The 27,736-nt window shown below is 38.0% G+C and overlaps 1 protein-coding gene across 1 annotated transcript in view; it reads left to right on the top strand.

The window, feature by feature from the left end:
- The first annotated feature begins 11,138 nt into the window (after nucleotides 1–11,138).
- The window catches only part of CHSY3 (chondroitin sulfate synthase 3), a 304,868-nt gene continuing 288,270 nt past the window's right edge, over nucleotides 11,139–27,736 (top strand). The window contains exons 1-2 of the mRNA XM_033181353.1: nucleotides 11,139–12,496; nucleotides 14,937–15,220. Of these exons, the coding sequence (XP_033037244.1) occupies nucleotides 11,695–12,496; nucleotides 14,937–15,220 (1,086 nt within the window). The 5' untranslated portion in view covers nucleotides 11,139–11,694. The remainder of the gene's footprint in view (nucleotides 12,497–14,936; nucleotides 15,221–27,736) is intronic.

Genomic DNA, 27,736 nt, shown 5'->3' with positions numbered 1-27,736 from the left:
CTAGTTTATTTGTGTAGAGGTGTTTATAGTATTTTCTGACAGTAGTTTGTATTTCTGTGGGATCAGTGGTGATATTCCCTTTATCATTTTTATTGTGTCTATTTGATTCTTCTCTCTTTCCTTCTTTATTGGTCTGGCTAGCAGTCTATTTTATTATTTTAAAAAACAGCTCCTGTATTCATTGATTTTTTTGAATGGTTTTTCGTGTCTCTATCTCCTTCAGTTTTGCTCTGATTTTAGTTATTTCTTGTCTTCTGCTAGCTTTTCAATTTGTTTGCTCTTGCTTCTCCAGTTCTTTTAATTATGATGTTAGGGTGGCTATTTTACCTCTTTCCTGCCTTCTCTTGTGGGTATTTAGTGCTATAAATTTTCCTCTACACACTTAAATGTGTCCAAGAGATTCTGGTACATTGTGTTTTCGTTCTCATTGGTTTCAAAGAACATCTTTATTTCTACCTTCATTTTGTTATTTACCCATTAGTCATTCAGGAGCAGGTTGTTCAGTTTCCATGCAGCTGTGCGGTTTTGAGTGAGTTCCTCAATCCTGAGTTCTAATTTGCTTGCACAGTGGTCTGACATACTATTTGTTATAATTTCTGTTCTTTGGCATTTGCTGAGGGTGTTTTACTTCCAATTATGTGGAATCATGTTAACATGATTAAATAAGATAGTTTGTGAAAATAATTATATTTTCAACCACCTCCCCAAGAATTTTGAAGACTGGCAGAAAAACAATCTGCTCTCTTGGTGCTAACATTCTGTTAAAAGTCATAAATCCTTACTTTTAATAACTATTGAAATATTTGTGTCATTATTAGTTCACTACAGACTTAAATAAAAGTCCACTGCTGTATGCAGCACCTTAAGATGAATTATAAATTATTCCTGCCTCATTCACTCAAGATACAAAATCTCAGATAGAATACCCAACTTGCTAAGCCTAAGCCATATCCCCTTCGCACTGGGTTGAGAGATGTGGTATCTAAGTTCTCCTACATCCTAGTAAGGTATCCTAAAATTTAAATAAGAGTAATCATTATGGAAATGGAAAGACCCCTAATCTCTCCTCTTATGTTTAACTTGTCATGATATATGGTTATAAAGAAATGTATGTATGTGTGTTTCTATATGCACATATGCATATATATAGTGTTTCTGTATGTAAACACATCATACATATATATTATATTTATGTGTTTAAATATGCAATGTATTCATATGTTGATATCTAAGAATGCAGCACAATGAATCCTGTAAACATCCTGAAATCCAATTGTCTCTATCATTTAAGTGTTTTTAGGCTTAATAGTCAGAAACGGTATTTTTTTATTCATAAGTTTTGTATTATTTATCAGTCACAAACATGAGAAAAATATATTACAAGCAGAAAAATATATTACAATGTCGCACACCCCATTTCAGATTTATGATTTATCTAATTGGTATTTGACAACCTATGTACCAAAGTGCTGCTTCCCAAACTTTCTCATGTAAGCAAATCACCTGAGGATCCTGTTAAAATGCAGATTCTGACTCTTTCAAACTGGGATCAGTATTCTGCCTTTCAAACAAGTTCCCAGGTGATGCCACTCTAGCCAATCCATGGAGCAGTAAAGGCACTAAGAAGTGTGTTCCACCATTGCTGGTCCTTGACTAGAAACACGGGCATCACTGAGAACTTATTAGAAATGCAAATTCTCAAGCTCCAAACCTGCTGACTCAGAAACTGGGGGGGTGGAGTCCTCCTGTTCCCTACTAAAATTTGAGACCTACTGAAATAAGCCTTTATTTCTCTTATCTGATTATTCACAGATAAGCTCATTAATCCTCAAATGCTCAAGTAGGTCCACGTTAATTTTTAGGTACTGAATGACAGAAATGTGGTAACACGAAAGGTTTCCATTTTTTCAGCACCTCTAACTCGCATTCTGTCCCATCCTAGCATAAACTGGTCTGGGAAACAAATCTCCTGGAACTCACGTTCTCCATCTGTAGAATGCATAGGAGCTATGTGAAAGGGAGTCTTAGTAAGCTGTAGGTATCCTGCCATTATTATGGCCACGGCTGCGGTTTGAGAACAAAGACATGCATAATATTCAACTTGATTTAGATTCTCAGTGCCACGTAGAAAATTAAGTACAAATAAGAAAAAATAAAATATTTAAATAATCCAGAATCCTACTACCCTCAACTACCTTCTCTTTTTTATTTTTTAAAATTATACTTTAAGTTCTAGGGTACATGTGCAAAACGTGCAGGTTTGTTACATATGTATACATGTGCCATGTTGGTGTGCTGCACCCATTAACTCGTCATTTAAATTAGGTATATCTCCTAATGCTATCCCTCCCCACTCCCCCCACCCCACAACAGGCCCTGGTATGTGATGTTCCCCTTCCTGTGTCCAAATCCTCAATAAAATACTGGTAAACCAAATCCAGCAACACATCAAAAAGCTTATCCACCATGATCAAGTGGGCTTCATCCCTGGGATGCAAGGCTAGTTCAACATACGCAAATCAATAAAGCATGTAAACAGAACCAATGACAAAAATCACATGATTACCTCAATAGATGTAGAAAAGGCCTTTGACAAAATTCAACAGCCCTTCATGCTAAAAACTCTCAATAAATTCGGTATTGATGGAACGTATCTCAAAATAATTAGAGCTATTTATGACAAACCCACAGCCAATATCATACTGAATGGGCAAAGACTGGAAGCATTCCCTTTGAAAACTGGCACAAGACATGGATGCCCTCTCTTACCACTCCTATTCAACATAGTGTTGGAAGTTCTGTCCAGGGCAATCAGGAGGGGGAGAAAGAAATCAAGGGTATTCAGTCAGGAAAAGAGGAAGTCAAATTGTCCCTGTTTGCAGATGACATGATTGTATATCTAGAAAACCCCATCGTCTCAGGCCAAAATCTCCTTAAGCCGATAAGCAACTTCAACAAAGTCTCAGGATACAAAATCAACGTGCAAAAATCACAAGCATTCTTATACACCAATAAGAGACAAACAGAGAGCCAAATCATGAGTGAACTCCCATTTACAATTGCTTCAAAGAAAATAAAATATCTAGGAATCTAACTTACAATGGATGTGAAGGACCTCTTCAAGGAGAACTACAAACCACTATTCATAAAGTAAAAGAGGATACAAACGAATGGAAGAATATTCCATGCTCATGGATAGGAAGAATCAATATCGTGAAAATGGTCATTCTGCCCAAGGTAATTTACAGATTCAATGCCATCTCCATCAAGCTACCAATGACTTTCTTCACAGAATTGGAAAAAACTACTTTAAATTCATATGGAACCAAAAAAGAGCTTGCATTGCCAAGTCAATCATAAGCCAAAAGAACAAAGCTGGAGGAATCACGCTACCTGACTTCAAACTATACTACAAAGCTACAGTAACCAAAACAGCATGGTACTGGTACCAAAACAGAGATATAGACCAATGGAACAGAACAGAGTCCTCAGAAATAATACCACATGTCTACAACCATCTGGTCTTTGACAAACCTGAGAAAAACAAGAAATGGGGAAAGGCTTCCCTAATTAACAAACGGTGCTAGGAAAACTGGCTAGCCATATGTAGAAAACTGAAACTGGATAACTTCCTTACACCTTATACAAAAATTAATTCAACGTGGATTAAAGACTTAAATGTTAGACCTAAAACCATAAAAACCCTAGAAGAAAACCTAGGCAATACCATTCAGGACATAGGCATGGGCAATAACTTCACGTCTAAAACACCAAAAGCAATGACAACAAAAGCCAAAATTGACAAATGGGATCTAATTAAACTAAAGAGCTTCTGCACAGCAAAATAAAATACCATCAGAGTGAACAGGCAACCAATAGAATGGGAGAAAACTTTTGCAATCTACTCATCTGACAAAGGGCTAATATCCAGAACCTACAAAGAACTCAAACAAATTTACAAGAAAAAAACAAAGAACCCCATTAACAAGTGGGCGAAGGATATGAACAGACATGTCTCAAAAGAAGACATTTATGCAGTCAACAGACACATGAAAAAATGCTCATCATCACTTGCCATCAGAGAAATGCAAATCAAAACCACAATGAGATACCATCTCACACCAGTTAGAATGGCCATCATTAAAAAGTGAGGAAACAACAGGTGCTGGAGAGGATGTGGAGAAATAGGAACACTTTTACACTGTTGGTGGGACTGTAAACTAGTTCATCCATTGTGGAAGACAATGTGGTGATCCCTCAGGGATCTAGAACTAGAAACACCATTTGACCCAGCCATCCCATTATTGGGTACATACCCAAAGGATTATAAATCATGCTGCTATAAAGACACATGCACACATATGTTTATTTCGGCACTATTCACAATAGCAAAGACTTGGAACCAACCCAAATGTCCAACAGTGATAGACTGGATTAAAAAAATGTGGCACATATATACCGTGGAATACTATGCAGCCATTAAAAATGATGAGTTCGGCTGGGCGCGGTGGCTCACGCCTGTAATCCCAGCACTTTGGGAGGCCGAGATGGGTGGATCACGAGGTCAGGAGTTTGAGACCATCCTGGCTAACACAGAGAAACCCCGTCTCTACTAAAAATACAAAAAAACTAGCCGGGCGTAGTGGCAGGCGCCTGTAGTCCCAGCTACTCGGGAGGCTGAAGCAGGAGAATGGCGTGAACCCGGGAGGCGGAGCTTGGAGTGAGCTGAGATGGCGCCACCACACTCCAGCCTGGGCGACTGAGCAAGACTCTGTCTCAAAAAAAAAAAAAAATAAATAAATAAATGATGACTTCATGTCCTTTGTAGGGACATGGATGAAGCTGGAAACCATCATTCTGAGCAAACTATCTATCGCAAGGACAAAATACCAAACACCGCATGTTCTCACTCATAGGTGGGAACTGAACAATCAGAAATGGTATTTTTTAAATTTAAAAAATGTTTTAGCTTCCCCCATCCTGTTAGTTTTAGTTGACACGTAATAATTGTGTATATTTATGGGATACAGAATGATATTTTAATACATGTACATAATATATCATAATCATATCAGGGTAATTAGCATATGATACCTATCACCTGAAACATTTTACCTTTCTTTGTGCTGTGAACGTGCAAAAATCTTCTCTTCTAGCTTTTTGGAAATATACAAAAATGATAACGAACCATATTCACCCTATGATGCTTCAGAACACCCAAACTCATTCCTCCTATCTAGCTGTAATTTTGTATCCTTTATGCATGCTCGCCTCCTCCTCCCGCTTATGCTTCCCAGCCTCGAATACCCACAACTCTACTCTCTACTGGAACTGCATATATTAAGGAAAATAAAATGACGTATATTAGTAAGATTAATTTCACATGTCCTTGCTTTGCAAAATGTGGCTACTAAAATTTTTTAAATTACATATGTGGATAATTTTATATCTCTACTGAACAGCACAGATCTATGGGACAGGAAAGGAAAACCAAGTAATTAACAGAGATTCACAATTAAAGCAACAGAAAGAAGGTGGCACATGCATTTTATTTTAAGTTTTCTGAGACAGGAAATATTGAATTGGAGATTATTCATATTTTAGGAAAGTAGTGAATGGAGCCAATTAAAAATAAAAATCTTTTTTTAGCATAAATTCAGGTTAGTGATTAGGAACTCGAGATTTGGCAGCCCACTACCTAATCATAGACTATTACTACTTACAAAAAAATTATGTGTAAATAGTCCCTTTTTCTTTGTAAAAGCTCGATTGTGTATTTTGCTTATGTCTCAGACTGTCATGGGGCTGGAAGAAGTGGATGTTTTTATTTCAACTGATTGCTTTTTGACCCTTTCCCAAGTGACAGGAGGAGTTTCATTCTTTCCTCCTCAATTGATCTTCTCACTGATTGTTTAAACAAGTGGACCATCTCTTGGTTAGGTAAATCTGTAGAAAATAAATGAAGAGTATATGCTGACTTTAAACAAATGAAGTATTTTTTAAAAAACCTTTTTATTATAGAGATCCAAATTTATCCAAAGATAATTACCTACCCTAACAGTAATCAACACTTGGTCAATCAGACCTTAGTCACATCTATATCTCCCTCTATCCCATATATTTAAATCCCAGATATCATACCAGTTTATGAACATTTCAGTATGTATTTCAGAAAATAAGGACTCTTTCTATAAAACACAAGGCTGCAATAGCATTATCATACCTAAAAAGTAATTCATGATTAACAAATCTTTGGTAGCATCAAATATCTGATCAGTGTAAAAAAATTTACTGCAACATTTCATGGTGATTAAATGTAGATTAATACTAGGCCCAGAAACTTACCTAGTTTTTTGATATGCTGTAAATAATTACCTTTTCATATTTCAATATATGAATTTTGATCATCTCCTCATGTGCTGATTTCTGAGAAAATAAAAATAGAATCAAATTGTTATCTTAGTATGTCTCTATAATTATAATACTCCTTGGCAATATCAAAAATATTTTGTAACACAATTTATCCCTTAGGAACAAACTGAATTACTATTATGATTATTAACCACTAGATGCCACAGTTGCTTCACACAAATGAAATTAACTCAGCCTTGATCTGTCAAGAAAAAATGATAACATTCAAAATAGCTTAGTAAAATCCTGATTCAAAGTGTCAGTACAAGCCTAATCTTGATTATACTTTGTAACAAAAGCATAAACTGAACATTCATTGACCTTTTACTTTCATAAGTGATCGAAGAATGATTCCACCCTTTAAAGTCATTTGTGCCTTTTCTGTGATTTTAAAGTTATTAGTAACCTTTTCCAATTAGTTTTAATATCTAATGTAGTCCCATTAAAGCAGTCTGCTCAAAGACTCTCTGCTAAGTATAGCAGACTTTGTCTTGGGGTGGTTGACATTAAAGCCTTTCCAAAGCCACAGGAACACAATCTCTACAAGAAGAAATCTGTCTCCCCTGTAAATCCAGATGTTACCTTATGTTCCAGTAGCTACAGCTCAGAGAAGGCAGCAAATAATTCATATGTTACTGTAGTCTAATACTGTAGTCTAATTTGAAATTGTTAAAGGGTTTAGGAAAGACAGAAAATCAGTTTTGCCATTTTCTTTGTAAACTATTATAATTTTAGGAGAATTTTATTATTGCTTTTTTCTCAAAATCCACTACTGAGTTGCTTCACAAAGATTTTATGAGATGGTTCACAAGTATACTTATTGGTACATTCTTGCTTAGATAAGAACAGCAACTATATGAGACATTTTTCCCAGAGTTACTATTATCGAATTACCTGTATTTGTGTATTCTTTCTTCTAACATAGTATATAGATTTTGTTATATTTTGGTATGCAACTATGTTTTTTTTTCTTCATTGTTAGTCCCATGAGAATTTCCTCCTCAACAACCCTTATATCCAATTGAAATTTTTTTCTTAAATTATTCCTATAACTTATTACTTAATGTTGTGAAAATAAAAAAGTGAGTTCTTGATAGAGATTTCCCAGAAAATTACCTCCTGTAAAAATCATGTATCTTCAGAACAAAAGTGAGTACGAGAAAATTACTTTACTGACTTTGGAAAATTCCCACAAATAACGACAGGAATCTCAATACATATAAAATTAAATTTATATAAAAATCTTTTCCCAAAGCTTCTACTTATTACAAATAAGGAAAGGGGTAGACGCTGTGCAGGAAGAACAAAAAAGAGGCTTGTTTTTTCCCTTCTATTCTAAAGTGATGGGGTCACTTCAATAAAGATTTCAATGTTTTATCTAATTCTACCCTTGTCCCACTCTGGTTTATTTTCTCCCCATAGGAGCTAGAATGATCCTTGTAAACAATAAATAAAAACCAGATCACTACTCTACACAACAGCTTCATTGTCACTTGGAATAAAAGACAAAGTCTTTATGAATGTCCTCAAGGATCTATACATGCACTGTCCAATATGGTGGTCCCTAACCACTTGTGTCTATTGAACACTGGAAATGTGGCTAGTTTGAATTCAGATGTGCTGTAAGTGGAGAGCACAAAATGGTTTTGAAAAATTAGTATCAATAAAAATAATGTAAAATATCTCCTGATATTTTGGATATATTAAGTTGAATAAAAAGTATTAAAATCAATTTCATCTGTTTTTAAATGAGGCTTCTAGAAAAAAACTAAATTATATGTCTTGCATTTGTGGCTCACATTATAATTCTATTCAGCACTGACCTAAATTATCAACAAGTCATCCTCTCCCTCCTTTTTCCAATCTACTTTGGCCTCTGCTGCTTCTCAATATAACATGTCTGTGTCAAAGACTTGTGTTAGCTACTCCTTCTCCTTGAAAAATATTATTTCAGATATCTTCAGGATTAGTTTCCTCACTTTTTCCTGTTCTCTGCTAAAATTATCAGACAGAACTTTCCTGACCTATCAGTTTTAAGTGGCCTCACCCAACACATAATACAGTCACTATCCTTCTCTATTTTTTAAATAAACACTTATACCAACATATTACATGTATTTATTTCTTTACATGTAAAAATACTTCATATACACACATGCATGTGTGTGTGTGTGTGTACCCATGAAGTCAGGTCTTTTTTTGTTTACTTCTGTTTCTCAGCAATAGTGTCTGCCTTACAGCAGATACTAAATAAGTATCTGTTAAATAAATGAAAAGATGAAATGTAATAAAAATGAGATGATAGATACCATGAGAGAGAGGTTTTAGCATGAGGGAAGGGATTGGAAAAGAGGAGAACATTTGCCAAGCATCTACAATGAACTAAACATTATGCTAAGGACTTCATATAGTATATTAATAAAGCCTCACAGAAATGAATTTACAAATGAGAAATCCAAAACTTAGAGAACTTTCATAACTTGCCCAAGGTCACTTGCCTTATATGTAACATCACTTCAATGACTTTCATTTTATTTGAATATTTTCTAGTGTATTCCCTGATGCCCAGACTAAATTAGATGCTGTTATAAATATTCTCAGAGTACTCTGTATTTCTGTTCATATCATTTATCACCATTGTAATTCATTTCATAGTGTGATGTTTAATGTCTGTCTTCTTCAATGCACTATAAGTTTCATGATGGGAAGCACTGAATAGTTTGTTGACATCTCCATGTCCAGAGCCTTCCACCTTGTCTAATGTTTAATCTCTAATATACACTTGTTGAATAAATGAATGAAATTAACTTTCTCCCCAAATATTCCAAGCATTTGATGAATGGGTTAGTTATGCCCAATGAGAATTAATGATTTTGTAGATCAACTACATGAATGGCCTCCATTACCATAAAGCCCAGTTGAATACTGCAGGGGAGAGGGTACTGGTGTGTAGGTAGATTTATTTGTCCTTCACTGTTGACCATATGCAATAGGAAATCCTCTGGAAATGTGCTGTCCTACATGGTAACCCCTAGCCACATGTGGCTATTTAAATAAAAAGTAATTAAAATTAAATAAAATGAAAATTCATTTTGTCAATCACACTAGTCACCTTTCAATGCTCCATAATTTTATGTGGCTACTGTCTTATCAGAACAAATAAAAAAAATTTCCATTATAGTGAAAGTTCTATTGAATAGTACTATTCTAGAAATTTTAAAACGGCTTTGGGAAGATATATTTTTAAATCAGAAGGGGTCTGTTTGACTAGCTTTGTATTCTAACTAAACTTCAACTTTGAGAGAGTCCAATAATCTGTATTCCCAAGTGTCTCTGGGCAAAACCTAGACATGGAAAAGGAGCTTCATTGTCCAGCAGATGAAACATTTAGTCAGACGTGCTCATGCACAGCCAGTGACCGGTGTGGAAAGAATCATTCCTCCAAGGACTCCAGGCAGGCCTAGTGTTCCAGGGACGCTGCCAGCACCTCGCTGGATCGAGCCATTACGTCTAATGCCATTCAATACCATCTCTTTGCGTTTGATGTCTAAAACAGAAGACTGAAATTTGAAGAGAAGGAAGGGCTTGGGATGCCAAAAGCACCCCAGACTATACCTTTATGCACAACCTTTAGAGAGAAATTTGTTAATGCTCCCTTCTTCAAAATGTCCTATACCTTCAGGTAATTTCTTCCTAACGTAACTAAGTCACAATGATTTTGGCCAATACAGCTTAACTTTTTTGAGATTCTGTTGCTGGAGAACCTTCTTCCCTCATTGGAGAGGTAAAATTTTCCTGTCTTTGCCTTAGAAAATAAAACGGTTCATAGGCAAGAACAAAAATCGTATCTTCCATTTTATTTTTTGATTAAGTTCATTTATTTTGTGGGGGTTAAGACTTTCTTTCCTTTGGATCTTCAGGGTATTGGCCCTGTGAATGTGTGCCCATTTCTCCACTATTTGACAGTCCCACTGAGCCAATCTTCTACCAAGACTGAAAACAGACCATGGTTCTCATTTCTAGAACAGCTGTCATCAGGAGAGCCGAGGGGGAGACCATTAGGCAGCCTCACATTTTCCAACTCAACAGGTGGACATGGGATTTTTACGTTCTTTGGGGATTGAACCCCCAGTCACCATCATCTCCCTCAGCCTTTCAGGGTAAGTATTTCCAATCCCTCAGAGATTTTCTTAGGAGAGACTCCAAACGACAATGGTACTTCTGTGATGGACTGAGGAGAGCTGGTGGAGGATGCAGGTAGGAGGGAAGTTAGGCTGGGAGGAGAGGTGCTGGGATGGGACGTTGGGTTTCCTGACAAGTGACCGAGTAGAGAGAGAAGGCGCGGGGCGCAGCGGTAAGAACAACGTGGAAAGGACGGAAAACGCGAAGAGTGGCGCCCTGGCAGACCTGGGGCGGGGCAGAGTGGGAAGGGTCACGCCAGGACGTACCGGGCTATGGGCCGGGGGAGGAGAGCCCGGAGGGACAGCAACCAACTTAGTGGGGGCTCCCGGACCCGAGCTCCGCCGATGAGGTCAGCGGAGCCTAGGCGCCGGGAGGAGGCCAATAGAGCCCCCAGACACGAGTGTCGGGAGGCCAGCGGAGGGGCGGGACGGGACGGGAAATGGGACGAAGAGCAAGAGCTAGGGGAGGAGGGAAGAGGGGGCGTCGGCGCTGCAAGCCGGAGGCGGCCCGACAGGGATCGTTTCCTTCCGGAGAGGAGGCCGGCTCTGGACTGAGGCGCGGACGGGGGGCGTCCAAGGGCGGGTGACGGGGAAATACCGCGGTCCGCGCTTCCCTCCGGCTGGCAGCGGTGCCGCCTGCGGCTCCTCCTCCGGGCCAGCTCGGAGCCCGGCGGCGGGGGGAGCGGGAGGCGGGAGCGAGGGCGGGGGCTCGGGAAGAAGAGAGGAGGGAGGGCCCAGGCGCGCCAGTGACAGGGTGGCAGCCTAGGAGCGGACGCTTTGCCGCCGCCGCTGCTGCTCCTCCTCCTCCTGCAGCTCCTCTCGCTGCCGCCGCCGCCGCCACCGTCGCCGCCGGGAGAAGTTTCACTCCCGACCCTCGCTCGGAGCCCCGGCCCAGAGCCTGAGCGAGAGCCCAGCAGGCAGCTGCAGCCCGCGGCGGTCGAAGCGTCCGCGGCGCTCCGACCTCCAGCCGGTGTCGGCGCCTAGGCGGCGGGCTGCGGCCGGGGCTGGGGGCGCAAAGGCGGAGGAGGGGCGGGTGTGAGCCGCGGAACCCGCGTGCCGCGCCGCGGCAGCCCAGCGAGCGTCCGCGCCCGGGGCAGCCGCGATGGCCGTGCGCTCCCGCCGCCCGTGGATGAGCGTGGCATTAGGGCTAGTACTGGGCTTCACCGCCGCGTCCTGGCTCATCGCCCCCAGGGTGGCTGAGCTGAGCGAGAGGAAGAGACGCGGCTCCAGCCTCTGCTCCTACTACGGTCGCTCCGCGGCTGGCCCCGGCGGCGGCGCTCAGCAGCCGCTCCTCCAGCTCCAGTCCCGGCCACGGCAGGAGCAGTCGCCGCCCCCCGCGCGCCAGGAGCTCCAGGGGCCACCGCTGCCCGAGGCAGCCCGCGGGATCACCAGTTTTCGAAGCAGCCCCTGGCAGCAGCCACCTCTGCTGCAGCAGCGGCGGCGAGGACGCGAGCCTGAGGGTGCGACGGGGCTTCCCGGTGCTCCAGCGGCCGAGGGGGAACCCGAGGAGGAGGACGGGGGCGCGGCTGGGCAGCGGAGAGGCGGCCGGCCAGGGAGTAGCCACAACGGCAGCGGGGACGGGGGCGCTGCCGCCCCGAGCGCCCGACCCCGGGACTTCCTCTACGTGGGGGTGATGACGGCGCAGAAGTACCTGGGCAGCCGCGCGCTGGCCGCGCAGCGAACCTGGGCGCGTTTCATCCCCGGCCGCGTGGAGTTCTTTTCCAGCCAGCAGCCCCCCAACGCCGGCCAGCCCCCGCCACCCCTGCCTGTCATCGCGCTGCCGGGTGTGGACGACTCCTATCCTCCCCAGAAAAAGTCCTTCATGATGATCAAGTACATGCACGACCACTACCTGGACAAGTATGAGTGGTTCATGCGCGCCGACGACGATGTCTACATCAAAGGTGACCTCCCTGCGCCGGCTTTCCAGCCTGCCTGCCTCCCCGACTCCTTTCTCTGTAACTGGCCCTAGCCCCTGCCCAGCCCCTCCGCTGCTTCTCTGCCAGCACGTGCTCCCGGCTCCCACAGGCCCTGGCCCGCCCTCCCCACCCCTTGCATCCGCCCATAATTCGTAGCCCGTTCCTCGTTTTCTGCAATCTGGACCCTTCTCACACCTGCTTGGCTTTATTCGCCTTCCTCACTTGCTGTTTTCGGTGCCGCCTTGCGCTTGTCCCTCAGTCTTTACCGTGTGGGAGAGGTTAGAAAAGGGATCTTAGAGCTAAACCAAAGGCCATTCCCACTCTGCCCTCCTCTGAAAGCCCTTGCTGGTAGTAGTTTCCCCAATCGGTCCAGAGGGGCGTGGTCTTTGGTGCAAAAAGACGGAGGATGCTGGCTACAACCAGTCTGGAGATCCAGTGTTCTTGCTTTGAATCTTGCTCTTTTGTTTAAACTGGATCTAGCGCACTTTTGGAACTGCTCAGATTGAGGAATCATCTTCGCTCTCCGGGACCCTTTCCTATGTGTTCCCTTCCCTTTGGCTCAACTCTCCACACACTGGGAGTCCCTGGCCATCCCCACCGCCCTAGCCCGCTGCTCCTTCCAGCCACTACAGTGCAGTACCAAGCCGTCCCCCATCCCCCTGCCACACCTCAATAAAACCCTGAGAGGATGGGCATATTGTAAGGAATTGGTGGTGGGGAAGAAGAGGAAAGCACCCACTGATAAGCCAGACCCCGGGAACAGCAGACCGTACTAGCACACACTAGTACTGGTTCCTTTCCAGTGCATTTTGGTGGCCGCGGTGATAAGCAGAGGCTGGAAGTTCTTCCCAGAACCACAGGCAGCCACAGCAAGAAAAAACTTTTTTGTCAGTTTAAAAGAGGCGCGGTCTTTTTCCCGGAATGTGGGCGGCTCTGGACAGAGAATTTCTAAACTCAGCGGATCAAAGTTCTTTAGGTCACAGAAGTGAATCTTTCCAGTCCAGCCAGTTGCAGAGATGCGGAGGAACGCAAGGGAAGCAGCAGGGTTGTACTGAATGAGGTTTCTCTGAGCTTTCCACATTTCCTAGCTTCTTGGTCAAAGGGGGGCAGCCCTTCCTTATTTTATGCCTCTACTCCTAGCCTTGTTGCTTTCTCCTGATTCAGATAGTACTTTTCACATAATGCAAGAAAAACAAACAAAAAGCCAAACAATAAACCCTAACTGTCACATTTTGGCACAAGGAATTAGTGTAATCATAGTAACTAGAGATCTTTTGGGTTTGGATTGGAAGGAGGGAAGTCACTCTAGAGCTGGTTGGAATAGAAAATACTGATAATTGGATACAAAAATAAAGAATGGTCCCATTACATTTTTAACAGTGATATTTAGGATTGACTCAAAGAAAAAAGCTTCCTCTACTTTAAGTTCCTTGTCTTGGATGTGTCAAAATTTCAAAGGTTTCCTGGCAGAAGTTTGCCACATTTTGCAGAGAATTTATAAAATGCATCAACAGCACCTACTTCTTTCATTTGTTTTAATAGTTTGAAAGATTGTCCTTCAGAACATTAAAATGACATATTATTTCAATTTCTATTAAGAATGAAATGTGTTTTGTATTAAGAACCCAATAATAGCTGAAACTCATTGAGATACAAGGGGCAAGGTGTGGGATCAAGATAATGACTGCAGATGCTGTGCTCATCAAAAATGGCAGTAAAGATGCTGACTGGGAATATGAAGAAGGTGACTCTCTACTTATTCCAGTGTATCACTTAGAATATCAAGTGCTTCTGAACTGTTTTACCTGCAAAATTTTATTTTTAAAGGCTTTTTTCCTGAACTTACAAACTACAAGTGAAACCAATTACACTAATTTTTGGCAAACTTTTTTTTCTAAAAAGGTGCCTTCTCAAATTAAATTTCAAGACAGGTTTGATTCAAACACCCTCCAAAACTGTGTGGGTTGCATATGACTGAAGTTTAGTTAATGGCAAAACACCGAACTAAACCAATTATGAGTAAAAAATAATTATTAGGTATCAACAGTCAGCCAAAACAATGCTAAATACCATTATTTAATATTATTTTATATTCCTGGGAACTTTTCGTTACTTCAAATATACTGAGAAACCTGTCTTTAGTTTCCTTGTCATTATTTCACCTTTTACAGAAAATTGGTGATTGTCAGAGCTGTTAAGGTTTTGCAGTGACCTTAACCAGAAGCTGATATAATTTCAATATGTTTTAATAAATATGAATTAGTGTTTTCAAAATAATAGAATATTGGAAGAGGTTTTTTCTCCTGTTCAATTGTGTAAGACTGAGGAATTTAAGCACAATGTTTAAAGTTCTGTCCCTTACCTTGTACATTATAGGTGATTACGAAATAAGGAGACATAGTAATTGTTGCCTTTCTTTTTGTAGGTGATAAGTTAGAAGAGTTTCTTAGATCACTAAACAGCAGTAAGCCTCTCTACCTGGGGCAGACTGGCCTGGGGAATATTGAAGAGCTTGGAAAGCTGGGACTGGAGCCTGGGGAGAACTTCTGTATGGGAGGACCTGGCATGATCTTTAGCCGAGAAGTTCTCAGGAGGATGGTGCCACATATTGGTGAATGCCTTAGAGAAATGTACACGACTCACGAGGATGTGGAAGTAGGAAGATGCGTTCGCCGTTTTGGTGGGACTCAGTGTGTCTGGTCTTATGAGGTAAGCCTTGAGCTGTGATGAAAATGTTCACATAGTACATGTATATGCCTTTTTATAATCTAGGGCAGCAATTCTATTCATTGTCTCTGTATCTTTGTATCTACTTGAAAGTGATAGTAGCAGCCCTTTGGGGATACAAGAGTGGGAAACAACTTTCTCATTAGGTGTCAGGGCCTGTCTGAGACTTTGTTATTAGCATGCCCCTTAACTTCAAGCAGTGGCCTATACTTATGGCCACATCTCTGGAACATTCTTATAGCCTCCTCTGCTTGATTTATTGGTGCTTATATACATGTGAATCTATTTCTCTTCTCTAACAAGGGTGTAATTTTACTCCTCTCTTCAGCTGTAGCCTTTAGCATTTGGTAGTGTGCCTTTTTATTTTATTTTATTTTTGGTTAGGTGTGTAATGGCATCTCTTTGTTTTTAAATGGTTAAAATCTGAAGTTTCTTTGGATATTTTCCAGTGGAAATTTAACATATTTTTAAAGGTATTAGAAAAGTAAACTAATAGTGTATCCCTTATGGTAGATGTATTCACAAAATTCCAATCACTGTATTTCCTTAGGCATATAAAAGGAATGAGTTGTCTGAAAAAAAAGCAGAAGTTTAAATGGTGTTCAGTAGCTGCTTAGTATTTTTGACAGATTCCCTAAAATTTGTTTATGTCTATTCTTATGCTATTTTCTGAAGAGGAATAATTATTTAAATAATCTTAGCTATTTATTTGTTGCCATGATCATTTTTATGAAATACTTTGAGATTTTTTCCTTCAGAAATTGATTTTAAAATGTAATAACATTTTATTTAAAATACACTTCCTAATAGATAATTTTTATAAAAATTTATTTAACATTAAAATAATGTATTGTCTTTAGTATAGTTTGGTTTTCAAGTAGTTGGAATTTAGTATTATTTTAGCTACCGAGTGCACAGCTTTGTAAATTATATCTTAACTCCTTTGCTTATGTTTTCAAATTTTTCATGTCACGTAGTATAGAAGACACATTTTATGGAAATATGTTCCCTGTGAAGTCACTGTATACACAGTTTCATTTGTTTTTCTTGTAAGTGTAGTCTCCCTTTAGTTAATTTTGCTTTCTCTTTTATGCTTTATGGTATTTATACTTTGGGGACATATTTTATACATTACAGAAAGTAAAAATTATTAGTCATTTGAAATAGGCATGAAAATTTAAAATGATTATGTTGCTAATTTATTTTGATAATAAAATGGTAATTTGTAAAAACCATCCTACAACTACCCTTTAGGATAAAAATTTATGTAAAAACATTACAGTTTAGAGACAGGTCATCTAGAATAAACTCAATAAAATATTTCTTCCTTTGTTATAAAACAAAGTAAAAGACAAAAATATTTAATAAAGAGAACATATTCAGTTGATTTTGTTTACATACTGCTATTATTTTGCAGATATTTACATGGATAAGGAAAGACATATCATTTGTATGGATAAGTAAAAAAATCTCATCTGTAGTTAACAATATAGATGGGAAATTATTGTGTTTTATGTGATACTTTATTACCTTAATATAATATGTAAAATTTTAACCAAGGTAGTGTTTAAACGTTCCTCTTTTCAAGTTCTCATTGATTCTGCTTTGAAGGCCTAGTCTTTACCTAGCATTCCATTCCTTCATGTTCAAGAGAGTAAGATATGCACAAAATTGGGAGCTCAAAAATTGATTTAATATTTTATTTATAATATAGGCCTTTGTCCTGGTTAAAGTGAAGAGAAGTTATATCATAGATGTGCACCCTGTCTGTTAGAATAAGTGCAATCTTACATCCTTTTATTAACTGATGTAAGAGGAAACAAAAGAGATTCCAAGTCTTACAGGCTGTAACCTGGTGAATACAACACTTTCAGTAACTTTTCATAATACATTTGAATTTAGACTGACACTTGACCATCACTGACTTATGAACCTGTATAAAACTAAACTAATCATCTCAACATGTTTTCCTAGCATTAGAAAATGTTTTCTAGATAAGTACTGTTGACTTTATGTTTTTCTAAGCTATTATATAGAATTTACTTTGTTTTGGGATTTCAGTCTTTAAAGGAACTTTTTAAACAGTATTAATTTAAAGGACGAATTGATTTAATTCTAATACAAAGTCTCAAAAGTCTTACGTAGAGAAGTGACAGTAAATTTTATTACCAAGAGATATGTGAAAAAGCATTGCTAGCAAAACTAGTGAAGATATATATACAAAGAAGTGATATCTAAATTTTAATACTAGAATGTGTTCTGTGTTTCATGAGACACCTAAGTGGGTAACTTGGGGCACAGATAAACGGGGTATAACATTCACAGATGCCATACTTCACTTTCTAATTTGGATTTTATGTTAGTGGAAATGGTGTCCGTGTATGATACTGTTCATATTATATAGAAAGGTTGGTCTGTTCTACTCCAGGTTGGCATTTTCAGTAAAGGTGAGATTTTACATCTACTCATTAAAAAAGCTATGAAATGGATCATTACTTTTTTCCCATAGTTCTTTTTAAAAGCACTATCTGCAATAGAATTTTCGTAAAATTTTAAATTTCCTTTATCTATACCTTTCACACATTTTAGAGTATTTTTTTGTTTGTTTGTTTATCCTTCTAATAAAAGTTCTTTCAGATTTGAGAGTCCTGTTAAGACAGCATGTTCATGATTTTTGAGTTTGAATAGAACAAATGTTAATGATAGAATGTCATCTTTTAAAAATGGTGAACACGCTTGCAGATCTTTTAAAAAGAGAATTGAAAGAATTATTAAATAAAATATATAATCGTTAGTTTTCCTTAAATATAAGTTATATTTTTCATAAAATCCAGGAATGAAGCTTCCAGTATTATTCTTAACTGCTAAACTGAAATTACTTTCTCTGTGTTTGTATGTACCATTAAAAATATATTGTAAAAGAGAAAGAGAAAGAGAGAGAAAGGTGATGGGGGGATTTGAACTGGGGTTTGAGCCACCATTTTAACATTTACTAGTTTAATTGTCTTTCGCAGGTTGCTTCTTTAAGTCTTGTGTAATTCAACTGAAAGTGGAGTTTGTAAGAGTATTTATCTCATACATTTCAGGAAAGATTAGGTGAAATGATCCAGGTAAAGCTCTTAGGGTAGTGTCTGGCACATGGTACATTTTCAATAGATGTTAGTTTTTATTGTTCTAATGTTATAGATATCACGTACTGTATTATACAACGTGGATTCATATATTTCACGTAATAATTATTAGTAATGGATGGGTGATTCATTTATATCAAAAAGGTCAAAACAAAAAATGAATTCTCAGAGAGTTAAGCTTTTTTTGGTAAAGAGTACGAAACCAGTATGTTGCAGTATTTTAGAAATATGAGGAATTCAGCATTAGTGAAACTTACTGTGCAATATAGACACCTGTTTTAAACATGCATTACAAATATTTGTTTCAGTCTTTACACCTAATATGTATAAGATATATATAACGGAATTTGAGGATGTTGTGTGGAAAATATTACCTAACAAATGATTATTTAATATACATATGTAAAGAATCCCAAACAGATATACGTAAGGAAAAATATTACTGTATAGATTTCTAAATTGATTGCCAGAACAATGGCCGCCTTTTTTGAGTTTCTCTGGCATCTTCAGTAGGGAAGGAAGTGAATAGTCTCTCATTCTCCAGTCAACTCATGAACACCCAGGGGCTTGTCTCTCAAGGCAGGGGGAACCTCCTCCCGGTGTACCTCAGGTCTTTGAAGTAATGATCTGCAGCTTCCCGCCTTTCTCACAATAAGGCCCAGGTGGTCTGAGGAAGTCTGTCTTGCTTGTTGGTCTCTTGCTCTTTTTCTCTGTCTTTTCTGCTCACTTTTTCTATTTCCTTCCACTTGAGTGATAAATTTCAAATGCAGTTTGATATGTACTGCTTTTCATCAGGTTCCTAGTAAATTAATGTGCTCATAAAGGCCAACCTAGGTATCTTAAAAGATCACAGGATGTGCATCCAGACCGCAGTAGATCGCAGTTAGGGCTCCAACATGGCCTGACCTGTTCAGAATAAAGAGGCCTTTGGTTGCGAGTGAGCCTTACACAGACTGGTTCTTTGTGTGTCTGTGATCACTGGAGAGTCTAAATTGAGATTCTCCCTTTCCCACCTGGGATTGAGGCATCTTGTTTTAAGGCCATATGGCAGATGTTAATAATCAACAGACTTCATGGGTTATACCTCAAACTTTATAAGCAAAGATTACTAACTGAATGAAGCATGCATGCTCATGAAGAAGTCATTCTATTCTATTCACTCTGCAAGTGTTAGAATTTATTGGCCTCTCCTGTTGGCAAAGATCACACTTTTGGTTGAGCTCTATCTTGGCTACTGCTTTTCTAGAGCTGCAATCTGGCAGTTTGGGAGGCTGCATATGGCTCTTAAACATTGTTTGGCACATAGAGTATTTTAAGGTTTTTGTTTTTGTTTTTGTTTTTTTACATCTTTAGCAGAGGCAGGCAATCTACAGTTCCTTTCATGTCCTGTTATTGTCTGTAAGACTCTTCCTGCACGTTTATTTTCCCTTCCTGGCTTATATAGGCATAAAAGTTTTGATCCTTTGAACTGGACAATTCACATATTGCAAGTTTCATGATAATATTCTCTAGAAAATGAAGTGATTTTCCAGTGATACTGAGAGGTATATTTTAAATATTTTAATTTATGGAGGAGTTAATATGTTACAAATTTGGCCATTAAAATTGTATTATTATATAACATAGTTACATTTTGTTATAGATATGTTTTTAGTAAATAACAAAAATATTCTCACTGTTAAAAATTATTTATACATCCATGTTCGTTTTGTGTATTAGCAGAACTGAAAGTTTTGTTTTTGATTTTGTTTTTAACAAGATCACTTATATTCAAATCATAAAATAATATTAATTCTGATGGTTATTCTCCCTTTGAAGGAGTTTTGCATTTCTTCTAAGAGTCAGCTTAAGAATAGTTTGTATTTATCATTTTAATGTTTGCACTAAAATAGAGCCAAAGAAGATATCAGTTTCATTCAATTAAATGTTATTTCAAAGACAACAGAGTTCTATGTTGGTAAAAATATTTCTCTGTAGTTTTAAAAATTATTTCATAAGACTAACTAGATTTTTATTAGATTTCTTAAAGTGATAATTTTACACTAGAATGTTTTATGTTCAATCTTAGTTCCTTAAAGTCTGTAAACACCCTAGGAAATTACATTATTTCACAAAAGGATATGTTCTGGCAGTGTTTTCCTGACCTTGTAAGTAGTATCAGAAAGCTGTACCATAAGAAACTGAACTATCAATAAGTTCTTAATAACGAATTTTTAAGGTTAAAATATCTGTGTTATTCTTACAGGGCTGCTGCACATCCTTCTTAGCTTCCTATTCCATATACGTTTCCCTCTTTTTTTTTTTTTTTTTTTTTTTTTTGGACACAGAGTTTCACTCTTGTCGTCTAGGCTGGAGTGCAATGGTATGATCTTGGCTCACTGCAACCTCCCCTGCCCAGGTTCAAGTGATTCTCCTGCCTCAGCCTCCCGAGTAGCTGGTATTACAGACATGCACCACCACGCCCAGCTAACTTTATATTTTTTTAGTAGAGATGGGGTTTCTCCATGTTGGTCAGGCTGGCCTCGAACTCCCGACCTCAGGTGATCTGCCTGCCTTGGCCTCCCAAAGTGATGGGATTACAGGCATGAGCCACTGCACCCAGCCAAATTTCCCTCTTTTCTAATGTTGATTTTACTCAATCATGAACATGTTTATGTCCCCAAAGTATATTCATATATATGAAAAATATAAAGCAGGGATTTTTATTTAAAATTCAGTCTTTCAAAATCTTTTCTTGGTCTGATTCAGTCACAATTTAGTTTTTAACTTTACTAAAAGTAGTAAGCTTCTCACACCTACTCTTCCCACTCCCATCCCACTTGTCAGATGAAATCATCATGCATTGATTTTGTAAAACTTCTTCCACACTGTTTTCTTCATTATACAAAATAAAATTGCATTCTGAGTTGATGGAAAAGCATGATATGGTAAGCATTGTAGGCTTAGATAGTTCATTTTTATCACTAACTGATGTCTTATCACCTAAATTGTGACAATTTATGCTTTCCAAGAAGATGATTTCCTACAATTATGAAAAATGTTAAGTTTGGAAGATGCCTGCAGGCAATTTGAAGTAAGCTCTATGATAACAAAAATACTCATATTAATTTAAAAACTTTGAATATTCTTTCTCTTTAATTGATCACAAACATTCTAATGTCCTGAAATAATTCCAGGTCAGTTTCCTACTTTCCCTTTCTTTGTCTTGGTCTCCAAAAAGCTATGCTTTGGGAAACATTTATTTTAGTCTCTTTTCTATCTAGTGAATGATGCTGAAATTACAGAGAAATATATTCTATTATATAAGTATATTACATTTAAGTTTTATTATAGCATGTTATTTTTGCACAAAGATATAGCTGTTAATCAGGCATTTCAGTTAAAAAATTCATTGAAATTAGAAACAAAATCAGCTTACTGCGTTACATGAGTAATTATTTGATATTATTGAACCACAAGAAAACCTACATAAACTGAAAAATTGAGGAGTTGCAGTTTTTCACATTTCTAATGTTGTCTTAAATACTGTCCTAACCATTAAACAACATTCTAGTTGAGGCTTAACTACATATAAATCAGTTTGAGTCATGATATGTGTTTAAAGATACTCTATCTTGGAAACTATATAACAAGTTTCTATATAACTATATATAGTTATATAGAAACTATATAACAAGTTTCTAAATTAACTGAATCAAAATAACATGTTTTTAAAAAATAAGTAGGCACAATTTTGGAAGTAACAGATGAATGAAATGCATTTATTAATTTTTTGAGATTTAAAAGGTTTTACTCAACCTTTGTAATTTTGAAAGCTGTGCTAATCATTCTTCACAGTCAGTGGTATCTGAACATCTCATTATCTCTTTCAATTTCATTAATTTTTATTGCAAAGCTATTTGTTTATTTGTAGAGTTTCTGTGTCTCAAAAAGTGGTGATTTAAAGAAATATACATATTAATATAAATATTGTACAGTAAAATAAAAATAAAATGTGAAGAAATAAGAGAAAAGTGTGCAGAAAATTTGATAAAACCATAACGATACATGTTGAGTTCCTGTTTTCCTGGCATGAAAGAGAACTCTAACTTCTTTTGATACTGAGACCTGAGAAATCTCCCCCGGTGAACAGAAGGAAGTTGTGAGGGATGTAGCAGATCACATCCTTAGCACTACTTCTATAAGTAGAACAGCATGGTTTAATTTGGATGTTCCTTAATAATTCCCTCAATAGAAGCCAGGGCTACAGCTCAAAAGGGCAAATCTACAAAAGAAATTCAACTTAGAGACAATGCAGTTATGGTCATAGTGTACTATTATTTGGTTCCTTGCTTGATTTTATTGTAAAATTTAGAATACTCTTCAAAGAGCCCTTAAAGGCTGTTATGTCTCACTCAAATGTTTTATACTAAGTTGTCCAACAGGAAGTCTGAGATATGCATATTCTCTGGTGAAAACCCAGAGTGTGGCTATTGTGTTGTTGATTAACGGCAGATCTATAGTTGTGCTTTGCTAATCAAGAGGAGGGTAGATATTAAATATACCAACCACAGATGGAGGAAACCAACCAGCTAAGGACCGGATGGCCCCCTAAACTGAGCACAGAAGAGGTTCAGAGAATTCCAAACAGCTTGGCTTAGAAATGTGGTCACTTAGCTACTGAGATGATTATTTAAAAGGTCTGTTTTTATAATAATAATTTAACTTTAAGGTAAAATTTTCATGTAAAAATTAAAATATGGAAAAATAGGCATTTTAATTAAAACAGTATGTTTTAATCTGATATCCTATTATACAGAAATAAATGTTATATGAAGTAAGGATATTTAATATACATGAGTATCTCATAAAATATGAAAAAATATGGTGTGAAAATAAATTGAAAATGTTCTGCCTTAGACTTCAGTCATTTCACATCTTATATAGCTAAATGATTTTGTTTGCTCAAATGTATTTATTAAGCAGTTTTTATCAGCAGTAAACAACACACATGCCTTCCTTGTCTTCATGGAGTGCACAGGGAGGAGTAGTCAGGCTTTCTACTGATTTCTTGGTTTCAAATCTAATATAGAGTTGGGTTTCTCGTCTCTGACATCCTTCTAAATTTTTTTTTTTTATTATAATTCATGAAATATCTCTAGTTGGGTCCAACTTTGGTACCTCTCTCAGAACTAGGACCAGATTATTCTTATTTGAGTTTTCTTAAGTAAGCCTCTTCTTTTATTTGTGTATCTATCCCTTGAAGAGGAGAAAAATAAAGACATTTTTAGTAATTTTCTTGTATATTAATATATTTTATGCCTGTTGAATCACACAAATAACTAGGATTTTGTATTTTAAGTCGAGCACTAGATTACTTGGCTTCTTATGCTAATTTTGCCATTCACTAGCTGTGTGGCCTTACACAAGTTATTTAACCTCTCTGTGCCTTAGTTTCCTTATCTAGCTACAATGGGTCAGCCCTCATATCTGAGGTACATTGTTTCTAAGACCCCCATGGATACTAAAATCCATGGATGGTAAAGTTCCTTACATAGAATAGTGTAGAACAATAGGCCTTCTATATCTTTGGATGTGGGTTCCACATCCAAAGATATAGACAGCCTGTTGTAATAACAGTACGTACTCCCTAGAGCTGTTATGAAGATTAAATGAGTCAATGCAAATAGCAGCATTCAGAGTAATGTCTCACAGTGTTAAGCATTTAAGACAATGGCTACAACTACTAGCTATTTTTGCAGAAGCAGAAAGGCATAAAATAGTGCCAACCATGCAGAGCTGTTGTGAGGCATAAAAAGGTCAGTGTATTAGAAGCCCTTAGAATAATGCTTGCCACACAATAAATTCTGCATAAAGGTTAACTGTTATTAATATTTTCCAGCTTATAATGTTTATATTATTTGTTCCTCTCATGGGAGTGGGATAATGTTGATTGTATAGAGTTTCATTGCTATTTCTTTTTGTATGGTGGGCTTTGCTGTAATAGGGAAGGTGTTCATTCAGGGTGGTTCCTGATAGCACAATAGAATTTTCAATGGACTTTGAAAACTTCTGATGCTGGACTCCCCCACCCGCTTCATCCATTATGTAAAAATCTCTTACAGGTGAGACCTGCAGCATGGGCAGTGTTTAAAACTTCTCAGGTGACTCTAATTTGGCTTCAGGGTATAGACGATTGTGTAAATTTGTTTTATCAATTTTCCATATTCAAATATCTAGTCTATTTTAAAACTATTTGTTAAAAATTAGTTTTGCTTTGTTTTCCTTTGGGGAATCACAGGATAATAATGAACACTTCTGCACTTCCGTTCTTGTCTGGCCTGTTACTGAACTAATCACTGGACTTTAAGACAGTGGCTACAAAGCCATCACTCACAACTGTATGTTTTCTCATAATCTGATTTTCATGGTTCATATATTAATTACCTTTTTCTTAAAAAATATCCAAGGTTGATTTTAAAACATTCTCTTAAAGATATATTTTACCTGCCCAAAGCTTAAGGTTTATAGTTTTGTTTATGTATTACATCTCAGTAATGCATAGTAAGAGAGTTCTTATAATATAGGTGGACTGTCTACATTGGCTTAATTGCTTTAACATTAACTTAAATGATTTGATCTCTGATGGTAAAATGTATCAGAATGACATATGTGATTTAAGTGTAACTTTTTAGATTTTTTAAAAGGTTAAATGGGTAATTTTGATTCTATTCCATCACTCTCAACAAATAGTTTCGAGCCCACTGCTAGAGGTAACTGCTATGATGGAGAAAAGTACAGGATACACAGGAATGTAGGCAAGAAATGCCTGAGGAGAACAGGAAAATGCTTCCTCCAAACTGGAAGTAACACATAGGGGCAATGCCAGGTGAGTGGGGATGCATGGGCAGGCAAAGACCTTACGAATTTATTCTGCTAATATATTTTTTAGAAGGTAAAATCATGATTCTTGCAAAAATATATGCATCGAAGGTCTTATTTATTTCATCAATTAATAAAGAAATAATATGTTACCAACTGTTCAGAGAATAACTCAAAGATAGTTACACATATCAGTATTAGAGAATGCTGGGATAAATGTACAAATAGATGCAAAGGTAGGAAAACTGTTAATATTTATAAGGTGTTGTCAACTAATCAATTGCATTTCAGTGGACATAGTTGGTGTATTAGTCTTTTCTCACACTGCTGATAGAGAGATACCTGAGACTAGGTAAATTATAAAGAAAAAGAGGTTTAATGGACTCACAGTTCCATGTGGCTGGGGAGGCCTCACAGTCATGGCGGAAGGCAAAAGGTACATCTTACATAGCAGCAGACATGACAGAGAATGAGAACCAAGTGAAAGGGGTTTTCCCGTATGAAACCATCAGATCTCCTGAGACTTATTCACTACCATGAGAACAGTATGGGGGAAACTGCCCCCATGATTCAGTTATCTCCCACGGGTCCCTCCCACAACACATGGGAATTATAGGAACTACAATTCAATATGAAATTTGGGTGGGAACAAAGCCAAACCGTATCAGTAGGCATTCTGTCAACGACACTGATTTGTATAACTACAATAAAACATTTTTATTCTTATATAATTAGTAAGTTATCGTTGTATATGTATATATAAGGCAAAAAGTGATGTAATGATTTTTCATACAATGTGGAGTGATTAACTCAAGCTAATTAACCTATTCATCACCTCAAATATTTTACTTGTTTTCTAAAGAGAACATTCAAGATTTAGTTATGTTGAAATGTACAGTACTCAAGTATTAGCCATATTTACCATGCTGTGCAACAGATTCAATTTAAAAAACAAATTTATTCTTTCTATCTATTTGAGGCTTTTTAATCTTTGATTGTCATCCTCCTATTTACCCCACCTGAAGTCCCTGGTAACCACCATTCTACTCTCTGCATCTATGCGTTCATTTGCTTTAGATTCCACACAGAAGTGAGGACATGTGGTACAGTGGGCCACCGCCAATCCACAAGAAATAGGTTTCTTTTTTGGTTTGTTTGTTTGTTTTTTCAGACAAAGTCTTATTCTGTCGCTCAGGCTGGAGTGCACTGGTGCGCGATCTTGGCTCACTGCGACCTCTGCCTCCCAAGTTCAAGCGATTCTCCTGCCTCAGCCTCCTGAGTAGCTGAGATTACAGGCATGTGCCAGCATGCCTGGCTAATTTTTGTATTTTTGGTAGAGATGGGGTTTTGCCATGTTGGACAGACTGGTCTTGAGCTCCTGATCTTGTGATCCACCCACCTTGGCCTCTCAAAGTGCTGGGATTACAGGTGTGAGCTACTGTGCTCAGCCAAGGAATTGGTTTCAAGACCCCTGGTGGATGCCTGAAACCCTCTGTAGTACTGAACCCAGTTGCCGTCAGTTGGAACGGCGTGATTTCTGATCATGTCTTCCATCCATAAAGTTAATGCCTTTCTATTATAACTAATATGTTTGTGATATAACTTATCACACCCTGTGGTTGTAACTTTTACACTTTGAAGTGTATCAGTAAAACTAGTACTAATTTCTTTCTCCTTCTTTGCAATTTCATGGATATAAGTGTCATTCTTACATTAGACCTTAGCAATCCCCCCATATGATTTTTTTTCATTTTTATTTAAGACTGTGTTTCACTCTGTCACCCAGGCTGAAATGCAGTGGTACAATCAAGACCCTCTGCAACCTTGACTTCCTGGGCTCCGGTGATCCTCCAACCCCAGCCTCCCAAGCAGCTGAGATTTCAGGCATACACCACTATGCCCATCTAATTTTTAAATTTTTTTTTAGTGACGTGGCTTTGCCACGTTGTCCAGGCTGATCTCCAACTCCTGAGCTCAAGTGATCTGCCCGCATTGGCTTCCCAAAGTGTTGAGATTATAGGCGTGAACCATCGTGCATGGCCGATTTTTTCTCTTAAATCCAGAACTTTTACCCTTTTGCTCCTAGGAGACATTATATGGCTTCTCTTTGGCATACCAAAATTGCCAGCATCAACTCTTCTTGCACTTTGGGGCCATTATTAAGTAAAACAAGTACTATGCACAAGCACTATGATACCTTGACACAAGCAGTATGATGCTTTGAATATAAGCACTGTGATACTTTTGACAGTCAGTCTGAGAAGCGAGGTGGCTACTGAGTGACCGCTAGGCAGGTAGCATCTACAGCAGGGATCCACTAGGTAAAGAGATGATTCATGTCCTGGGCAGAATAGAACAAGATGACTTAAGATTTTATCACTCTATCAGAACAGTGTGCAATTTAAAACATGAATTGTTTAATTCTAGAATTTTTCATTTAATATTTTTAGACCAGAGATGACTACAGGTGACTGAAACCACCCACAGAAAGTGAAATGGTGGATTA

The sequence above is a fragment of the Trachypithecus francoisi genome, unplaced genomic scaffold (assembly GCF_009764315.1).
Source record: "Trachypithecus francoisi isolate TF-2019V2 unplaced genomic scaffold, Tfra_2.0 Lachesis_group2, whole genome shotgun sequence".
NCBI lineage: Eukaryota > Metazoa > Chordata > Mammalia > Primates > Cercopithecidae > Trachypithecus > Trachypithecus francoisi.
This window is presented reverse-complemented; position numbering and strand designations above follow the sequence as displayed.